This window comes from Vipera berus (assembly GCF_964194415.1).
Source record: "Vipera berus genome assembly, chromosome: 3".
NCBI classification, from domain to species: Eukaryota; Metazoa; Chordata; class Lepidosauria; order Squamata; family Viperidae; genus Vipera; species Vipera berus.
This window is the reverse complement of record NC_138204.1, coordinates 45,359,616-45,380,643: the sequence shown is the minus strand read 5'-3', so window position 1 is coordinate 45,380,643 and position 21,028 is coordinate 45,359,616. Positions and strand designations below refer to the sequence as shown.

General features: G+C 35.7%; 1 protein-coding gene across 2 annotated transcripts in view; it reads right to left on the bottom strand.

The window, feature by feature from the left end:
• Nucleotides 1-21,028, bottom strand: part of DSTYK (dual serine/threonine and tyrosine protein kinase) — a 42,360-nt gene that overhangs the window by 8,659 nt on the left and 12,673 nt on the right. For both annotated transcript variants that reach the window (XM_081324112.1, XM_081324111.1), the window contains exons 3-10: nucleotides 17,816-18,479; nucleotides 7,711-7,946; nucleotides 6,072-6,155; nucleotides 5,539-5,715; nucleotides 4,756-4,885; nucleotides 2,866-3,022; nucleotides 1,544-1,676; nucleotides 497-610 (exon numbers count right to left, since the gene is read on the bottom strand). In XM_081324112.1, coding sequence (XP_081180238.1) covers nucleotides 497-610; nucleotides 1,544-1,676; nucleotides 2,866-3,022; nucleotides 4,756-4,885; nucleotides 5,539-5,715; nucleotides 6,072-6,155; nucleotides 7,711-7,946; nucleotides 17,816-18,479 — 1,695 coding nt within the window. The remainder of the gene's footprint in view (nucleotides 1-496; nucleotides 611-1,543; nucleotides 1,677-2,865; nucleotides 3,023-4,755; nucleotides 4,886-5,538; nucleotides 5,716-6,071; nucleotides 6,156-7,710; nucleotides 7,947-17,815; nucleotides 18,480-21,028) is intronic.

Genomic DNA, 21,028 nt, shown 5'->3' with positions numbered 1-21,028 from the left:
GCCTACTGGGTGGGCGTGGCTAGAGTGTGTATGGCCTACTGGGTGGGCGTGGCCAGCTCTACATCGTTTGCATCAAGTGTGCCTATGGGGGCCTGGGCAGGAGTGGGACAGATCTGAGGGTCTCTGGCAGAAGGAGGGTCTCTGGGCCAGGGCCAAGGCAGTGGGGGCTGTTCCCTCACTGTTTCCAGGATGGCTTCGCGGGCCGCATGAAACCACTTCGCGGGCCGGATCCGGCCCCCGGGCCTTGTGTTTGACATGTCTGTATTAGCCTTTAAATAATTTACATGCACAAACATATATAGGGGTGTGTGTGTATATTTCTTCAACAGAACAAGAGGACTTTGCTCCATTTTACAATCACTATAATTTCTACTTATTTATTTGTAAAAGCAGAGGCATCGTTTTAGAGAACGATTTAAATAAAACCCTTATTTTACCTACTTATATTTAATTTCACTTGAGCATAGGCATTAAAAGGCACAAAGTTATTCCTTACCAGTACATTTTTAAGTTTGATGTCTCTATGAACAAGCCCCTGGCTATGAAGAAAACGAATCCCTTCAACCACATCCAGTGCAATCTGTAATCTTGTCTCCAGTGTCAAACCAGCCTAAGTGAAAAGAAAACTCTCCTTTAGCAATCTCTTAATGTGATTAGTAGTCCCAACTATTAAGAAGTGATTCTTGTATATGACAAAAGGTTTTCTCAGGAAAAAGTTTCTTAAGAGAATAGTTCCTCTCAGAAGATTAGTTGAAAAGGTCATGGCATGGTTCTGCTTGTTCTATTTCATTCTGCTAGGCTGAATATGAGAATTCTAACCGGAATACACACACACATTCTCAGGGAAGTCTATATTTGCAATAAAAGGAGGAAGGAAAAGGTTTCAAGGGCAGCCCAATGAGAACTCAACACTCTCAGCACCATCTGAAGCAACTGAATATTGAGGGTGGCAACTGAATAAGTTAATTGTTCTTTTGGTATCCCTGAGACAATAGTGTGGGGAAAATTATGGTCTCCTCCTTGCACTTAGCAGAAGGTTCCAGAGATAGATGAAAGAAAGAAAGAAAGAAAGAAAGAAAGAAAGAAAGAAAGAAAGAAAGAAAGAAAGAAAGAAAGAAAGAAAGAAAGAAAGAAAGAAAGAAAGAAAGAAAGAAAGAAAAAAGAAAGAAAGAAAGAAAAGCATTTTTTCTCTCTGTCCCATTTCTCAATATAATAGTGATATCTATTTATTTAGCAAAATGGGGTGGGGAAATATAGGACCCAGCAAATAAAAATGTTGCTTTTTGACTCCTTGCATGAAACCTAAATAACCCTACTAAATTCCCATTTCCTTATTGGCTGGCATAAGCAGAAAACATGGAGATGCTAACCTAATGTGATCTAATCTAAACTAAATTAAACCATACTATCACAACCACACTTTTGAGTGGAAAGTGGAAAGGATTACACTGAGATTATCGCTATCACACAGGGCCACTAGTCACATAGGCATTTCATTTTCTTTAAAAACAGTTTTTCCTGTTTTGAAAGAGTTTCTCCTTACCTTTAATCCAGTATAGAGGTCTCTGTGTAACTGTTCCATTATCAGTAAAACAGCAATGCTGGAACCTCCTCCATAGCTATAATCTATCACGGATCCATGAAGGTCTACCAACCGCTCATGTTTTGGCAGTGACCTAGAGGGTATGTCAAAAGTAAGATCCAAGTAATCTTTCTACCTATTCAATTTCTTAGGAACAGACAATTACTATCAAAAGAAGCAAAGCAGTTTTTCTAACCTAGAACATTTCAAGATTATTTTTCTTTAACCTATACTTTCAGAAATATGCACTTTGTTTAAACTATTGTTTTTCATCAGTGTTAGGATGAAAAAATTACAGATAAATATTTTAACTATGAAAATATGCAAATTACCGCAAATCTGCTAAAAGGTTTGACACTTTGCCAAGTTATATTGATTTTGATATATCTTTGAGATGCGAACCTAAGGGGGCTTGCCATTAAAGTCACATGTTATGACAGACATTAAACGAAATGCGCTTCTTAATGATCCTCACCCCCTGCTTTTCTTGATGTGGCCATTAAATGAAAGACCAGGTCATTAAATGGAGCATAAGGTGAAGGGAAGGAAGGCCTTTGTCCGCCTCCCAAAGTCTCCCCCATCCTCCTAGGACACCTTGTCTCCACTTCCCACCAGTTGGGTCCCCACAGGCCTTTTCTCACTCCCCCGGGACCCCATAGGCTTTAGGTCCAATTCCTACCCTACCAGGACAACACTCTCCTCATCACTTACTTTTTCAAGAGCTCCGAGGCATTTCAGAGACTGGAAAGGATTGCTTCATTGCACAGCCATGTGACATAACTCTGGAAGCAGCGACAATATTTACAACTACCAAAATGTAATTCGGCTACTGGAAACATGGTGGCCACCTCCTGAATCATGCAACAGAGGTACAAAATAACCTTCACTACTGTAGTCTGCTTTTTGGAAATCTCTAGGGCCTTCTGGTATCACTGCCACTTCCAGAATCATGCTATGCGTTCAATGGATAAACTGCTCTGTTTTCCTGCCTTATTAATGCAGTCTGTACAATTGGGATGGGGAGGAGAGGCGGGTGTGTGTGTGTGTGTGTGTGTGTTTGTGTGTGTGTGTGTGTGCTGCAGCATCCCTGCAATCAGTCGTAAAAGCAAATGAATACAGGGCACTGCAGTGGCCATAACTTAGAAACTAGGTTGTATGTAGGGGGTCTGTTGTAACTTCGAACAGCCATTAAGTCACCTTTCTTATCTTGAGGACTACCTGTAGTTTGGCAGGCGTTTCTTGCTATTTCCTGCTCATTAACCCCAAAATGTAATTATACTAACCTCATATAGTGGAATTCCAGTGCAAGATCATTCCAATGCTTCTCATCTGGTGGAACAACAGATTTCAGCGCACATGGGAAGTGTCCCCCCCAGGCATTACATAGGTACACCACTCCATATTGCCCTCGGCCCAATTCACGGCCTAGCTTTGGTTTACCTGAAATAAATATCAACTTTATCAAAGTAAAGTATTTTCTATGGTCCTTTCTGATAGTATGTATTTTTCTATTTTTATTAATAAAAGTTAATGACTATACTATTAATTAATTGTATAAGTTCAATTATACAATGAATTTCTTCACGGTATAATTTATATAATTTATACTACCATACTGAATCAGAGTTAATCAAATGTTACACTGATATAATGTAAAGGATATCTGCTTCCTGACAGTTGCATTATTATTTGGTATGAATTATAAATGTATTCTGTTATCTCCTGTTTCATCAGATCAGGCTGTATTTTTAGATTTATTACATTTTCAATAGCTGCTCTGAAACTTAATAAAACTATACCAAGCTATATGTACAATATTTCAGCTCTTTTTCTATTTTGCTTTCACTATTATTTCCAGGTCTTAGGACAATGAAGTACTGGACAGTATTAGATCATTCTAGAGTTATCCTTTTACAAACTAAAGGGATGCCTCCTACTAAAAGAAGAGGGATTAAGTGATGTTTTTTATTTCTGCCAATACCCTTCCAGAACTTATTTTCAGATGAAATAGTGGATTCCAGGGGGGGAAAAGGGCAATTTCCCCAATCCCGCAGAAAGAATCCTAGGAGTGAAGTTTCATTAATAAACACTCTAAATTCAAGAATAATATGTTTATATGTTGCTGGATCTACTTATGTCTCTTAGTGCAAATTAAATGAAGTTTGTATTTAAAAGTAAATTCCTAATTTTAATTTCAAATCAATCAATTTTAACTTATAAGATAATTAAAAATGCAAAACATTTAAAACCTTACTGATCACTTGATTTGGGGGAATTATTGTAATAAGAATAAGCTAAGCTATATAATGTCTTCTACCTGCAACTCCCACCAGATCACACAGTCACTGTATTTTTCTTCAATCCATTAAACATTAATTTAAAGAATTGTGTTCTGTTAATGTTGTTTCATACTATGTCTACCGATTTATACTGAAGTTTCAACCCTTTGTCTTTAACTCCAACTCTATAGCTCATCTGAATGCTATATACAGAAAGTCCTCAACTTACGAATGGTCGTTTAGCAACCATTCAAAGTACAGATGGACCTACCTGGGAGTACCTACAACCCGAATTCGAAACCCTGTTCAGGGTCCCATGATCACATTTCAGGCATTCATCAGCCAAGCTGCATTTATGGCTATTAGCAGTGCCTTACAATCATGCAACTGCATTTTACAACTCCATTTTCTTCTAGTTTTTGACAAACTCATGACCATAGTGAACCAATGGTTTGCTTAATGACTGCCCCCAAAAAACTGTCATATGACTGACCCATTTTACAACCATCACGAGTTACAACCATGATGGGCAGGCTTCATTACAGTTGTAACTTGAGTCCCTTTATTAAGGGACTTAGTTGCTCAACACAAATAGCTACCACTGGCAGACACAGATGACAGCAACTACTGTATGCAAGCCATGGGCTCAATTTAGATCACAATTTGATTTATTTAAATATGATTACTAATTGCATGAATGTCTTACTGTCCAGAGTTAGAATTAAAACATTAGCCTTCTAAGTTATGGTGACCTCTAACTTTTCCAATCATTCCAGTTACTGTGTGTACATAATATAAATAAAGGACCATCTACTTGTAAAATTGAAAATATTGTAGGAGAAAATGAAGCCAAACCATTAATAAATAATAAAAAAGGAATGTGGCAATGCTCACCATATAACAAAACATCTTGCAAGGACCTGCTTTCCAGTGACAGACGGGCAAGCCGAGGGGCATGATCTTTCCGCACCTTCAACCAAAGATCTTCTGTTTTTTCAAGCCTACCTGAATGGCCAGCCTCTAGCTAATACAAAATTGATCTAATATAAGTACATCTGTGCCATGCTTTGGATAATATTTAGATAGATTACTCACCCAATATTCTACTTCCTTCCATTAAAATTAATATTAAAAAAATTGAATAGGACCAGTCATAAATCCTTTCATTCAGTGCCACTATAACTTCAGTCACTGAAAGAATGTTCGTAACTCAAGGACTCTATAATTATCCCTTGAGCAGGAGATAATAAGCAACATCTTCTGCTGTTGCCGGTTCGATTTTCAGTTTCTGCCCATGTTGAAGCTGGTTTATCTACTCTTTTAATGTAACTCTAGATGCAATCCACAATATCAAATGCAAAATGTTTATTCCCCAGTAATTTTTAAGAGTTGGCAAATGAGCACTACAGTATCGCCACCTCCCTTTCACCCATTTTAATGGCTAGAATAGCTGTAACGCAGTACAACCCTCCAGTTCAATGGAATTAGCAGAGTTGTGTTTTTATAGCTGTATCTCCTCTTGTTAAAAGGACTACAAGACATAAGATGGTGTCCAAGTGTTCTTTATGTTGCCAAAGAGAAGAGAGATGAGCAATAGATGTCCTTCATATTACTTGAAAATCTGAGATTAAATATGCTAATTTGTGTTCTCTGCGGTTCTTTTCACATCAAACTGACCTGTCGCAAAGAAGCAGCAAAAGCTTCATGAGAACTATTTAGCCTTGTTCGGAACTGGCTGCAGATGCTCTTTGCCAATCTGGATGCACTAAGACTCTCAATGGCATCCTGAGCTACCTTCCTTTTCCACTCCCTGGTGATAGCAGGAGGGCTCACCCAAGTGATCCGTTGTATTATCTAAAGAAGAAAAAATACATGTATCTTACTGTTGGAACTCGAGCATTAAAGTGCTGCTTTCATCTTAGCCAACACTAACTTTGGATCTGGCAAGCACCAATAAATTAAGATAATGGATGAGACTAGATAAATGTGGCTGTTGTTGTTGTTATAGCCAACACACTTGCCCTATTTTATCTCTGCGTTTTTAAAATCAATTGACTTTTATTCCAACATAAGATGCCTCTGAATCTTAATGCATAATAGATGTAGCTATTTTCCACTTATGCAGATGGTGATAATATGAATTAATAGAAGACAATGTACTTAAGATAAATTTCATTACAATGAATCAGTGCTGTTAAAATATTTAATACCTGCTTGATCTGTTCCCACAGCATCCGTGATACTGTTGAACCAGAGTGAAAAGTAACTTCTACGTGGTAGGCTGCATTCAATATCTGCAAAGAGATTAATTATATACCTGCAAATTGAAATAACTGTCCACTATATTTAAACAACTGAGTACCTTGGAAAGAGCTTCATAAATAAATTCCAATACATGGACTCTTTGTGCCAAAAAGCAAACTATTTTGGTCTATGTATGAATTCAGTCCATTCCCAATTTACCCAAGAGGAAGAAGAGTCTGAATTTAAGGCAAACCCATTTCCCAGAGGTCATGTAGATCAAAACAATATACATACATAATCTTGTGCATTGCCGAACTTCTCTAATATGTCAGTTAGAATTGCCAACTCCAATTGAAATCAATTGTGCAGATTAACTGCTCACCCAACTGTGTTATGCTGCAAACATAGCATGCACACAAATACAATGGGAAGAGGCCACACTTTAAAAAAATCAATAGGATTGATTTTAATCAATATTAACTAATTTCTTATAAAATATGATACCCTATATGTAAAATTAATTGGTCACAATCTACACACACATGCATAATTCTCTCACACACAAATGTTCACAAAGTCTGAAGAAATCTGGATTTGGTAAGCAACATCTATACATACTTACTCCGCCTTAGATTCCATTAAGTCTAGTGGTTCATATCCCCAGGTAAGTATGTATAGACTGCTGCTATGCTGATAGAATGATTGGTATAGCTCAGCTTATTTCACATATAATGGAATGAAAATTGAGGAAAAATTAGAATTTTTCTTAAGAATATTAAGGGTTTCCCCCCCCTTTCTTTTTACACAGATAACAGATCGATACAGGCCTTTGTGCTGGGCTTCAAGCACAAGGAAATCTGTGCACGCTTACTCTATATTAAGTTTTGTTTAGTTCAATGATTGATACTCCTAAGTAAATGCATGTAGGACTTCATTCCTGCTCAGTCACTGTCATTCTATTCCAGATGCTGAGGCCAAGTATCTACTTGGAAATCTCTTATCTATGGAGGTTATCTGCAAAGTGAGGATACTACTATCAAGAGTCCTTATTGTGTTACAAACCCCCAGTTTACAGAGGAGACTTTCTATGGCAAACATGCATCCCCTTACACATGAAGAACAACAAAGGCAGTGGTTTGTCCACGGTAGTCTCTCTTTCGCTTGAAGGGACAACTCATTCCCTTACTATTCTTCTGCCATTTACTCATTTTCAACAACATGATGCTCCATTAGCATGTTCTCAGCAAACATAGAATGAAGTCTTCCAGTACATAGGTGGTTATTAGGAAAAAAACCTTCTTTCTGTATATGTTACTTCAGTATCTTTGTGTGCGCACTCTTTGTTTATTAAACTTATATTCCATTTTTTCTCTAAGTGTTCAAAGAAGTTGTCTTTTTTTCAACACATGCACTTTTAATCTCCCAACAAACTTGTGAGGCAGTTATTGGAATAGTGGTTGACCCATAGTCATACCCAAGGGGTTGTGATTCAACCCAAGGTTCTCCAATCCAAATCAAATTGCTTTTGCATCACATTGCCTCTCAATCAGCTAATATCCTAGAAAAAGTTCTGTAAAATGATCTCAGTAATTTATATTGCTTTACCTGTTTTAAATAATTGCTTGTAATATGTACTGAAACATCCTGCTGAGATTTTTCCAGACTCTTCAGACATCTTTCCAGAGTGCCTACAAAACTCTCTCGCAAGTAGTCCACAGAACTTATCAGTTTATTAGCAACTGCTTGGTTTAACCTTGAGATTATCAATTCCTGAATTTGCTTAATACAGCACTTAATGTCTTTAGAACTTATAGGCTCCCCATTCTCAGGAATAATTATATCTAGGAGAGAGATAAAGAAAAAAACCAACATTAAAAGAAGTTTAAGCAGCTTCTCAAAACAAATGTAATGTTACATTTTGTGCTTGAGTGCAATTAAATATAACATGCTAGCTAAATTGGGTTTTAGTAACATATCCCATAAATTAAGCATTTTGTCCCTTGAAGTTAGGAGAAGAGTTAAATATTTATTTAACTCTCCTAATAGGACTAGTTTAGATATTGTAAAATCAAACTCACCTAAAAATAAGCCCTATTAAGCTTTCTTATGGAGTAGAAATTTCCAAATCTGCACTGCTAAACTGTTCAGATTAATTGGACTCTTTCACTAGATTATTCCCAAAGTAAATAGTGAAACTTCAATTTAGCAACCCTGATTTAATGAACTTTGGATGCAACAAATAACAAATAAGATTTCCATCCAGATATCCCTCAAAAACAATATTCATTATGTTCACAATTAAGAAGGTAATAAATTTGACTTCCGGTGGCAACACCGCGCCGATGGCGGCTTTCTTCTGGCCGCCAGCCCTGCGATTGTGTGAAAAGCACGCGGAGACAGCGAAAATCAGCTGTCCCGCGGCTTGAAAACCTCCCCCTTGGGAGAAGGGGGGAGGAGAGTTCTCAGGTAGAGGTAGAGCTCCCCTTGACCCCCTTAATTATTTGGGGGTCGGAGGGTGAGAGCTCCCTCGGAGCCCGAGGCTTCCTCCGCACTCCAGGATGCCTTTGCTCTGAGCTTCAGAAGCGAAGCAAGACACCACATCCACATTTGTAATTTAAAGGGACTTGTAATTTAACAGCAGACAGAGCTGACCAGGAGAAGTAAAAATTGCAACTGCTGGAAACTTTAACTCAGGGAGAATTAATCTTCTCCATATTTTAAGTTGACTTAAAAGGAAAAAATGGCGCCAGAATGCTGTTTCTTTGTTTGAAAGGACAGTGTCAAGAAAGAGATACATTTGGCAACAAAGTTTAAACAACGTATTAGACTTTGTGTATTTACAGTTTCTTTCTTTCTTTAAAAGAAAGAATTCTTACAGAATATTTTTTTTCTTTTTTCTGGGATTTCACTTTTTTTTCTCTTTAACTGCTGATTTTGTTGAAGGGGAAATTGAAACTTATAAGTGGATTTATATAAGCAGGAAAATGGCTTCAAAGCGTTTGGGAATTTCTGCTGTTTCTAAAAGTACAATCTCTTCTCCTGTAGCACAGCCTGCAGTGCAATCTAAGCCTAAATCCCCTCCACCTTCTCCCCCACCACCTGCATTTACACTTAAAGACATTCAAGATGCTTTAAAGCAAGCAACACAAGAAATAAAGGAGGAGATGGCTGATCTCCTTGACAGTAAAATGAAGGAGATGGCTGACCTTCTTGAGAATAAAAATAAAGAAATGAGGGAAGACATATTGCTTGCACTTCAAGGGTTAGCTACACATATTGAACGTTTGGATGATCGGGTGGATGAAGTTGTGGAAAATACTGAAAAATTAGAAAGCAGAGTTGTCAAAGTTGAAAACAAGATTGATATAACAGAGGATGAAGTGACCATCTCACAATATGGAATTTGCATTGCGAATAAGAGGATTAAAGGAGGATCCACGAGAAGATCTGAAAGAGGAGGTGGCAAAAGCTATAGCTCCTACTCTGGGATGTGAACCTGAGGAGTTATCAAGAGAGATGGATATTTAGGGTCAATTCCTGGATTGCGAGGCAGAAAAATTTACCCAGAGATGTGGTTATTTATTTTTCCAGGAGATCACTTCGAAATGCAATTATTCAGGCTTTTTACAAACAGAGATTTCAAATTGCAGACCAAAACATTATAATCTTAAAAGAAATACCTCCAAAAATTCTTAGAAAAAGAAAAGATTTCGCCTTTCTGTCTGAGGAGCTCAAAAACTGACAGGTCCAGTTTAGATGGGAAATACCTATAGGAATAGTGGTGAATTATGCAGGGACATGATATAGACTTAATACAATTTCAAAGGCAAAAGATTTTTATACTTATGTCCTGAAAGCAGGTTCACCACCATCTCCACGACTTAAGAGAATAGAAGAAAGGCTGGAAGATAAACAACCAGTTGAAGGTGCAATGTCACTGGTTGTAGGAGATTTACCGCAGGCTGAGCCTACTGGAACAGAGCTTGGAGGTAAAGGATGATCCAAAGGAACAGAGGATGACTCGGGCTGCGTACAGATGTAAAGAAAAGGAGCAGAAGCAGAAGGCTATTCTGGACCAACAATACAAGGCCCGATTACTACAGAGCCTGTGGGAGGGGCACGACCGAAGAGATCAATGGCTGATCTTCAAGCAGTGTTCCAGAGGCTCCAGGCCACTAAGGATGGCAAAGCTTCTGACATGGAATGTTAATGGCCTGAATTCACCACAGAAAAGAAAGTATTTCACTACTTGAAACAACATAAAAATGATATTGTTTGCTTACAGGAGACTCATATTGCTGCGAAAGATCAAAAGTATTTGATTAGTTCTCAGTTGGGATCACATTTTATAGCTTCTGCCCCAGATAAAAAGGGGGGAGTGGTTATTTATGTAAGAAGAGATTTATCGGCTAGATTAATTGAATCTGATATACAAGGAAGATATGTTATTATTGAATTAGTGCTACGAGGCAAAAAAGTTCTTATTATTGGATTATATGCCCCTAATCAACAGCAACAAAAGTTTTATAAGTTTTTACATCACAAACTAACTCAATTGGATTATAAATCTGTTATTATGATGGGAGACTGGAATGGTGTTTTGGATTCAAGTAAAGACAAGAAGGGATCTTTCAAAAATTCTCCTAATCATTCTAAATTGCCTAAAGCTTTTTTTGATTTGAAAGATGATTTCGAATTAAGAGATATTTGGCGAGAACGGAATGTGGAAGATAGAGACTTTACTTTTTTTTCGGATAGGCACCAATCGTTTTCCAGAATTGATTTTTTTTAATTACTACTGATTTTTTCTCCAGGGCCAAGAATGTTAAGATCTTTCCTAGAACATTGTCAGATCATAGCCCTGCATGGTTGGAGTTATTTGCTGAAGATGGGAACAGAAGATCTTGGAGATTGAATGAAAATGTATTTAGATATGAGGTGCTTTCGCTGTGAAAGCCCTAATAAGCAGGCATATACATAGAATGAAGGCTACTGCTAAGCTTGTAAGCCGCCCTGAGTCTTCGGAGAAGGGCGGGATATAAATGGAATTAAAATAAAATAAATAAAAATAAACATTTGAAAGAATTTTTTGCTTTGAATATGCATAAAGGCACATCGATGGCAATGGTTTGGGATGCTAGTAAAGCTTATATGAGAGGGGTTTTGATTCATATGAATAATGGATATAGGCGTAAGCAGATGCAAAAATGTAAAGAGCTTGAAGAAGAGATTAAATCGAAGGAGAAAGGTTTTATTTTGAACCCATCAGATAATAGATTAAGGGTTTCCATAAATATGTTGAAAGAGCAATTTAATATGTTATGGCTGATCAGGTTGCAACTAATTTGCGTTATGCGAAACATAATACGTTTTGTAATGCAAACAAGCCTGGTAGGTGGTTGGCTTATCAATTACGGAAGAAACAGAAATCACGTATTATAGAGAAAATAGAATATAAAGGTAAAGAGGTATATCAACAAAAGTTGATTAAAAAGAGTTTTTTAGATTTTTATACAAAATTATATGCTAGTGAAAATATACAAGCTTTAGATATAGATAAGTACCTACAGGCAGCACATTTCCCTAGACTTTCAAATGAACAACGAAAGGAGATGAATTGTTTAATTACTTCTGAGAAAATTATTTTACAAATTAAGCAGTTAAAAGTGGGTAAGGCTCCTGGTACAGATGGATTATCAGCAATTTATTATAAAATATTATCTACAGAGATGATAGAACCATTAAAGGAACTTTTTAATAATATCCAGATTGGAGGAGAACTGCTTCCGTCTTAGAGAAGGGCTTTTATATCGCTGATTCCAAAGGAGGACCAAGACCTTACCCAGCCTAAGAATTATAGACCTATATCGCTTTTGAATACAGATTATAAGATTTTCTCAAAAATATTGGCAAGTAGATTAATGCAGGTTTTGGAGCAAATGATTCATAGTGATCAGTCTGGATTTATAACTCGAAGATATATGAAATATAATGTAAGACAAATTGTTAATTTAACTTGAGTATTTGGATAAGAACAACCAAGTCCCTGCGGCATTGATATTTTTGGATGCTGAAAAAGCTTTTGATCAGTTGAATTGGCAATTTTTATTGAAAGTTGTTGATAAAATGAATTTTGGGGACAAATTTTTATATTCTCTTAGGGCTATATATCAACAACAATCGGCACAAATTATAATTAATGGGGGATTAACAGAGACATTTAAAATTGAAAAAGTTACAAGACAGGGATGTCCACTATCACCATTGTTGTTTGTTTTAACATTGGAGATTTTACTGATCAAAATTCGCGAATCAACTATAATAAAGGGAATAAAAATAAAACAGAATGATTATAGCTTAAGAGCCTTTGCGGATGACTTGGTTGTGACATTATCTCAACCGACTCAATTGGTTATAGACTTGATGGAAATTATAACTCAATATGGGAAAGTTTCTGGTTTTAAGGTAAATAATAATAAGACTAAAATATTATCTAAAAACATGACTATGAAGGAAAAGGAAATGTTAGTTAAATTGACAGGTTTTGAAATAGTGAAAAAGGTTAAATATCTGGGAGTATATATTACAGCCTCTAATGTAAAATTATATAAGAATAATTATGAGACATTATGGTTAAAAGTACAAAAGGACTTAAATAATTGGAAAAAAATTACAATTATCTTTGTTGGGGAAAATTGCAGCTGTTAAAATGAATGTTCTACCAAAGTTTCTCTTCTTGTTTCAAATGATACCTATTTTGAAAAAAGATGCTAATTTGGCAGAAGGGTATTAATAAATTTATTTGGGCAAGGGAAAAACTTAAGATTTTACAGGACGCAAGGGAGAGGACGACTTAAGGCGCGTAATTTGAAATTATATTATGACGCAGTGGTTTTAACACTGGTTAGTGATTGGCTTAATTTAACAAATAAAAGTATACTTCATCTTGAGGGTTGGGACTTATTATATGGGTGGCATGCATATTTGATTTATGATAAAAAAAAGTTGACAAGGCTTTTAAATCTCATATTTTAAGAAGTGCTTTATTGCGTGTCTGGAAAAAGTATTATTATAAGTTAAATTATAAAATACCAATTTGGGGGATTCCTGGACACGCGATAGAAGGTGTATCTATGGGTGTGAATTTGGATATGATTTCTTATAAGAAATTACTTAGATTGGTAGGGAATGATTGGTAATTAAAGTCGTTAGCTGAGTTAAAACAAGAAAATATTGTACAGTCCTGGTTTCAGTATACTCAATTGCAAGCTAGGTGGAAGTTAGATCAAAAGGTTGGTATTACATTAATGGATGAAAATTTGGTAAAACAGATTAAAGATCAAAATCGAGCGCATATAAAGAGGATTTATAATGCTTTAATAGAATTGGATTCAGAAACGGAATTAGTTAAAGATTGTATGGTAAAGTGGGCCCAAAATATTCAAGAACCGATCCCATTGGATATATGGGAGGTAATTTGGGTTAGAAATGTAAAATTTACCCAGGCCCAAAATTTAAGAGAAAATTTTTATAAATTGTTTTATAGATGGCATCTGGATCCTAAAAAGTTGTCTTGTATGTATCCTAATTTACAGCCCAAGTGTTGGAGATGTGGCAGTTTGGATGCTACTTATTTTCATATTTGGTGGACTTGTAGAAATATAAAAGCTTTTTGGATTAAAATTTGGTGGAACATTCAAAAGATTTTTAAGAGAAAGATAAAGTTTACTCCACAATTATTTTTATTGGGTGTTATTATAGATTGTGATACTAAAGAAACTAACTTGATGTTGAATTTGATAACAGCTGCAAGGTTATTGGTAGGGCAATATTGGAAGAAGGATTGCTTGCCTACTATAGAAGAATGGATGCTTAAAGCAGACATGTCAAACACAAGGCCCGGGGGCCGGATCCGGCCTGCAAAGTGGTTTCATGCGGCCCGCGAAGCCATCCTGGAAACAGTGAGGGAACGGCCCCCACTGCCTTGGCCCTGGCACAGAGACCCTCCTTCTGCCAGAGACCCTCAGATCTTTCCCACTCCTGCCCAGGCCCCCATAGGCACCCTTGATGCCAACGATGTAGAGCTGGCCATGCCCACCCAGTAGGCCATACGCATTCTAGCCACGCCCACCCAGTAGGCCACACCCACCCTGGCCATACCCACCCGGCCCCTTGAGGGCAACCGCAATGCTGATGCGGCCCTCAATGAAATTGAGTTTGACACCCCTGGCTTAAAGTGTCAAATTTAGCAGAAATGGCTAAGATTTCTGCTTATTTGAAGGATCATTCACAAGAAAGATACATTTCGGTCTGGAGAAGATGGATAGATTATATTCAGAATAAATATGGGACTAAAAAGTTCCATTTAGCCTATGAGTAAATTTTAGATTGTTATTAATAGTTTATTATAGGGGAATTTTTATTTGTTTTAATTATATGGTATTATTATTATTTTTAGTATTAGTATTGTTTAATAACTTGGAGATTGTATTGTTTAATAACTAGGATATTAATTTGTTTATGTTTTTATTATTATTATGTTTACTTTTGATTTGCTTGTATTTATGTTAAAAGGGAGTTAAAGCACATTATGAACTTGGTTATTTATATAGTTGGTTAATGTTAGATTATGTTTATTATATTTGTAACCCTGTACTCAGCTCTGGGAAGTAGGGGAGGGAGAAGGGGGGGGTTTAGGGTGGGTTGGTTTTGGGGATTATATTGTAATTTTTATAAAACTTTTCAATAAAAAAGGTAATAAATTTAAAACAGACATGCACACACTTATTTGTGGTGGTATTCATCATTTGTATGATGTTATGTAGTATATCATTACAATGATATACCTTATCATTTAACAGACATTGAGGAAGAATGAATACCCTCTTCCCCCAAATTGTTCATAAAATTAGGCTTAACTCCTTAAAAGTTGTTTGTTACTTACAAGACGGACTAGTGTATTATTGAGGTATATCACATCTAAATATATTTTGGGTTTTTTTTACAATATGCCAATAAATTCAAATTTTTGTATATGTGCTACTGAACAGTATTTGAATGAAGCTGGCTGGTGGCATTTATATATATACTGATAGCAGTTAAAAGGAGATTGGAGGTAAAACAAAAGCATAAAGTTAATTTTAAGATCAAGTACTATTGATTCCATCTTTACATGAAATTTGCTTTTTCAATAAATAAAAAATATAACCATTGCAGAGCCCCTTCAAAAGTGATAAATCACTTCAAACTGCAGTCCTAAGTGGATCTATCAAAAAGTGCTTTGTTCTGAATTAAACATTAAATACGTTAGAATCATTCTACAAATCATTTTTACAAATTAACTTCTGTAATTAAGTCTGCAGAAGTTAACATGTAACTGTACTGTAATAGATTTTCTATTTTTAAAAGTCAGTCAATTTTTTACTGCTGTTCTCATAGCTCCTGAAAGCTAAGACAGATTTATCTTTGATTTTTTTCAAAATTAAAGAAGACAGGCCACACTTAATTTTCAGTTTTACTGCTAAGCAATTGAATTCTGCATACATTATTTAAATCCCTGAATGAAAATACTGTATTACTTCCCTATAGCATGTTGATTTTCATAATAGTTAAAATTATATTTATCTAAAAGAACCTTGTAATGGAAGCACAGATAAACATAGTTCTGGCTCTTAAGTAGTTGTTACCACTGCCCCATCCCAAATAGCAGGTTTGAGAAATGAACAGAATGTAATTCCTGGGGGAAAACTGTCTACTATCTTTTGGATCTTCTCAATTTTTGCCTATTTTGCTACTCAGTGTTACTAGAGCTTCCTGTTGATCTTACCGGGTTGCATTATCTTTTATTACAATAACTGCAACTAAATGCTTCCTATAAGTGAAAACAGTCTCTCGTATATCTGTATAGGAATTCTTTTTTTTTTATTGAAAAGTTTTAAAATACATTTTATCTCTGTATAGGAATTCTGACTCACTCCTCCTTTGTAAACTGCTTCAGCCTAGTAACAATTAAGCTTTTCTAGTATGAACTAGGAAAATTAGCATGGGGCCAGGTTATTTGAGGGACTCTTATCTCCCAAATCGTATCTACTCATCCCATCAGGTTTGGTAAAGAAAGAAATATTACAGGAATGTCATGTAACGGACCAAAGAAGAGAGTCTTTGGACCATTTCCCCAAGAACAGATTGGTCCTGACCTTGCTGGGGCCTTCCAGAAGGGCCTGAAAACATTGCTTTGCCATCTGGCCTGGACATCCTGTAATGTTAGTATGGAACCTGTAAAGTGCCAAGTGAGTGCGCTCCCCTGCAGATTATGTTTTTTAATAGTTTTTATTGATTTTTGATGACACTTGTTATGGTTTGGGTTATTTTGTAGTATCATTTTTGTATTTTTAACTATGTGAGATGAGCAGCGATATAAATTTATCAAATAAATAAATATTAAATAAACTAGTCATTTCAGATCCTACCACAATTTTTCCTTCAGGTTTAGACTAAACTTTGATTTGGCCATTTCAAAACTCTGAATTTATTGTTCATCCATTCTCTCATAAACCTGCTTGAATGTTTATTACTGTTTTTGTTACATAACCCAAAACTTCAGACAACTGGCCTGATATTCTCTGGTTTAATTTTGATACAAAGCATAATTCATTCTTCCTTCAAAGAAAGCATGTCATCAAATCCCGAGGGCATTTCTTCTGCTACCCACCCTAAAAGAATCGGCTGTGTATCTAGTTACTTTTAAGTAAACTTGAGATAACTATTGATATTCTATCACCACTACTATGCTATTTTCCCCAGAATCCAACTTTTACCCTATATTTTCTAATAATGGAATTATGAATATTTCCCATGTTTAATGAGGGAAGCCTACAGATCTCAGAATGTTTTTCTGAGATTCCTTGAGACTTGTGGCTTAAAATGATTTCACTAGAACAACCATTCAGTATTACCCCAAATCTTTTACATTTCATGACTATTACTCTGATTATGGATCAGCAGAAAGCTTCAAGGCTTTAGAAAAATTTTAAAATCGACTTCTTGGTTGAGGCACATCAATTCCTTTTTTATAATGGTGTTCAGAAATATATTCTGAAAAGGGTATGACATTCCTCTACTGTCTTGAAGAGAGCTGAAGTTTGTGAGATTTATATAAGTCAAGTCTGGTCCTAATTATCCTTTAATTTATTTTAATTGACTGCACTAGGAGGGCAATTACTTGCACACACACATGCAAGAAGCAGGATCCTTATGAAGTCTGTATAACATTCAGTACAAAAATGTACAATATATACAATGTAGAATGCTTTTACAGAACATTATCTTAGTTAGAAAGCTGTATCTCTTTCAGTCATAGACAGCCATCACACTAGTCATTTCCCAATGTGAGCACACTTCAGACATGTAGGTTTCAGCTCCCAGAATTCTTAGAAATATCTATACTACCTGGAGAGTATTCAGCTGGATGAAACTACATTAATAAATTACTCATGCTGATCCAATGTGTATGAAATTTCTATCAATTGTGTTTCAATCCTGATGGCATATTCACTTGACTTGTAAGATTTAAAAGCAAAACATATGAATGAACATTTTTACCTGGACCAACATGGGAATCTCTAACTAGGAGGTTTTCCAAAATCAATATAAAATGCAAAATAGAATACTCTTTGCAGGTCATTATTTTTTATGGAATGACTTGCTTTACCTTTGAATTCCATATTAGCAGCATCTTCCAGGAGCTCTTCTTTCATGTTATTGAGAGTTTCAATTATCATATCTTTCATTTCTTCTTGTTTGCGGTTGGCTATACTCATCAGAGATTTGTACAGCTCATCCTCTTTTTTCTGTGTATATTCTAAACGCTTTGGAGTGATTTGCAGGTCTCGTTGCATGTCAAAGGCTTGGTTGATGAAGATGTCTAAGCAACGGTAGTGTACAATGTTCAAAATGGTGGCAGCGTCTACCAAACGCTGTTGCAGCACTTGTTTGGAGAAAGTGCTAAGCAGACGAATCTTATCAGACTGTTCTACCAACATGCTTTGGGCTTTGGCATCAGGGCTAGGAGCTCCACAACTGCAATGGTTGCTACTAAGATAATCTAAATCTAGCAGTTGCCGAAAAAGGGATGACTTTTCAGTTTCTGCATTTTGAGGAGATATTAGTTCAGATCCCAAATCTAATACTTTGAAAAAGAAGATGGGTAAAGCAAACTTCTCTTTAATCTCTTGCAGCTCGTTCATGTCCAGTGTTGAAAGTTTAGCCTCACTGATGGCAAAAGTGATGACTGGAAGAACGCTGTTGATAGATTCTCCCAAAGTGTCTTCGGCTGACTGGAATCCCCGACATGGAGCTATCACAATATCCATTTCCTGAAGATACCAAAGCATTAAAAATTTAACATTAAGGGCTGATCTGAGCTTTGCATCCTGCACTCCCTCCCTTCCACATCCATAGCAAGAAATGTATCTCTCCTGCTTTCAAGGGGAATCTGAGAAAGATAAACATAATAATAATCTTTAAGTACAATTAAAGTCTCAATTTTGTATAAGTGAAGACAGTCCCTTAATGTTTCCTTTAACTCTCAGAATATAAAAAAAACTTACATTAATGACACCAATTTTTCCTCATTTAGATACAGAACATGTTCTATGACAGAAGAGATGGCTTCCAAAAATTGTAGATAATCTGGTGCAATCCTTCAGTGCAAAGCAGATAAACTTATTTAGCTTTCAGTAAAGTGGCTAGCTTAAATATATAGTATACCTATATGGTTTGAGAAAACAGGATGATACATTACCCCTATATTTTTCACAACAGAAAAACAGAACCATATTTAAGGCTATAATTATTTTGTAGGTGTTTCATAAGTAAACTGCCTAGTCTTTGTGCAGATATCTGTGCTCTTCATAAAGCCTTGTCATTGCCTCATGCCCAGTAACTGCACTACAGCTACTGAATTGACTTGGGTTGGCCTGTAATAACTTTATATGTGTGTATTAAACTACATTGGCTGTAAAAAAATTCTTTTTAAAAATCTATACAGTAATTATGTAAAACTTCAGAAGCTCTATATCTCTATATTTATAGCCTCCGCATATTTTGAAATCTATTCTGATATGCCTGTTTAATTCAGCTCATTTGTTTGATGTCCCTTTGATATTCTGTCAGTTTACAAATAGCAGAATTGTAATAGATTCTGGCAAACACTCCCTGAACTGATGCATTTTGCTTGACTTTTCACAGAAACAATTTGCAACTCATTTTAATCACATTTTCAGCAGAATCAGAACCATGCCAAATATTATATTAAATAACAACTGCAGCCCCCACCCCCATGCAAGTGTGTTGTGAAGAATGAAGTAAAGTGCCAGGTTTAAGAAACTTTCAGGTATTAAATATATCACTTGGGTTGATTCGGATTCGTATTACTCTTAAAACATTATATAAGCTTAGAACTGGTAATATAAAAAAGATCAAAGAAAATTTCAGAAAGAAGTTGTTTTGTCTCTGAACAAACATCAAACAAATATTCATGCTGTCTGAGACACACATTTCAATGCAAACATCTCAACTGTCTCCACCCCGAACAAGACAAAATTGAGCACAACAGCGATGATAACCCTATAAAGCTATTACTAAACAATTAAATTGGGCAAATTTCAGCCACTTCAATACATCACTAGGTTTTCAAAAATTCTTTTCCTGCAACTCTCAAAATAAACTGTTAATTGTCGTTTGCCTGACTGTCATGGGACTTCAAAACATAGAATACAAAAACTGATGTTGCTAGGCAAAAGTGAAAGTTAAGATAAAGATTTATGTGCAAATCAACATTTGCCATGAGAGTGACTCATATTCATTGCAATAAACAAAGTCAATGAAGTGGAAAGAGTTAGACATCTCAATATGAGAACTAATCTTATTTGATGAACAGAAGCTAAAGTGAGTATTCTTGCTAGCTCTTATCAGTGGTTTTCCTTTAGCTTTTGCCTCTTCTCATACAGGATAACAGAGTTCCTAAGTATAAGTGGAACCTATTTCTGCAACGAGATTTAATATTTGGAAATTAAACTTATAGAGCTTAAGACATTCTCAACCAAATTAACTTTGCAAAAAAAAAATGTAATTGATGAGTTAACAACTTCAGGACATCCACTCATTGCTCCAGCTGAATAAAATAATCTGGTGGAAAAGAATTCTTGATATTAAATTAAATATATATTAGTACTATAAATAAAGGAACTGGATAGCAAGTACCATTTTAAAATAGTATTTTTCTTTTACAAGAGGAAACATTGCTAACACAATCTATACATTTTAATCATTAGCTGAAACCTTGTTCACATCTTTTTTAATAGCCAGTTTCCCTTTTTGGTATGCAGTCTTTTTAAAAATATATCCATTATATGATAAAAAGCAACCTGAATACAATTACCTACAAATAAGAATCAGCAATATTTGTAGTTAACAGGAAGAGAGAAACTTATATTTTATCCATTCTATCCTGAGAATCCACTGGTGTTCTCCCACACTGCACCTTTTTTCCAAAATGTGCCAGAACTGACCAATACTATTCACACTTTATATATGGGAATTAGTCTAATGCAGTTTGAAGAAAAGGCTGGAACACAGTTATCAGTCAGTTAAGCAGTCCCAATCTACTTCACAGCTTCCCCCCCCCCCCCCGCTCTCAACGGACTATATAATTGTATAAATGCTCAATTCTTAATAGGGGTTAAAAAGAGTATAATTCAGAACCTTCTTATATCTAATCTCAATGTGCATACAAAGAATTAATACCTTTAAGAATCTACTTTTTAAAAAAGCCTAGCAATGCATTTTTTACAATGTTTGAATGAAAAATAATGATTTAGTCAGAGCTACATAGGGCATAAAAACCACATAGTAACAACTGTCA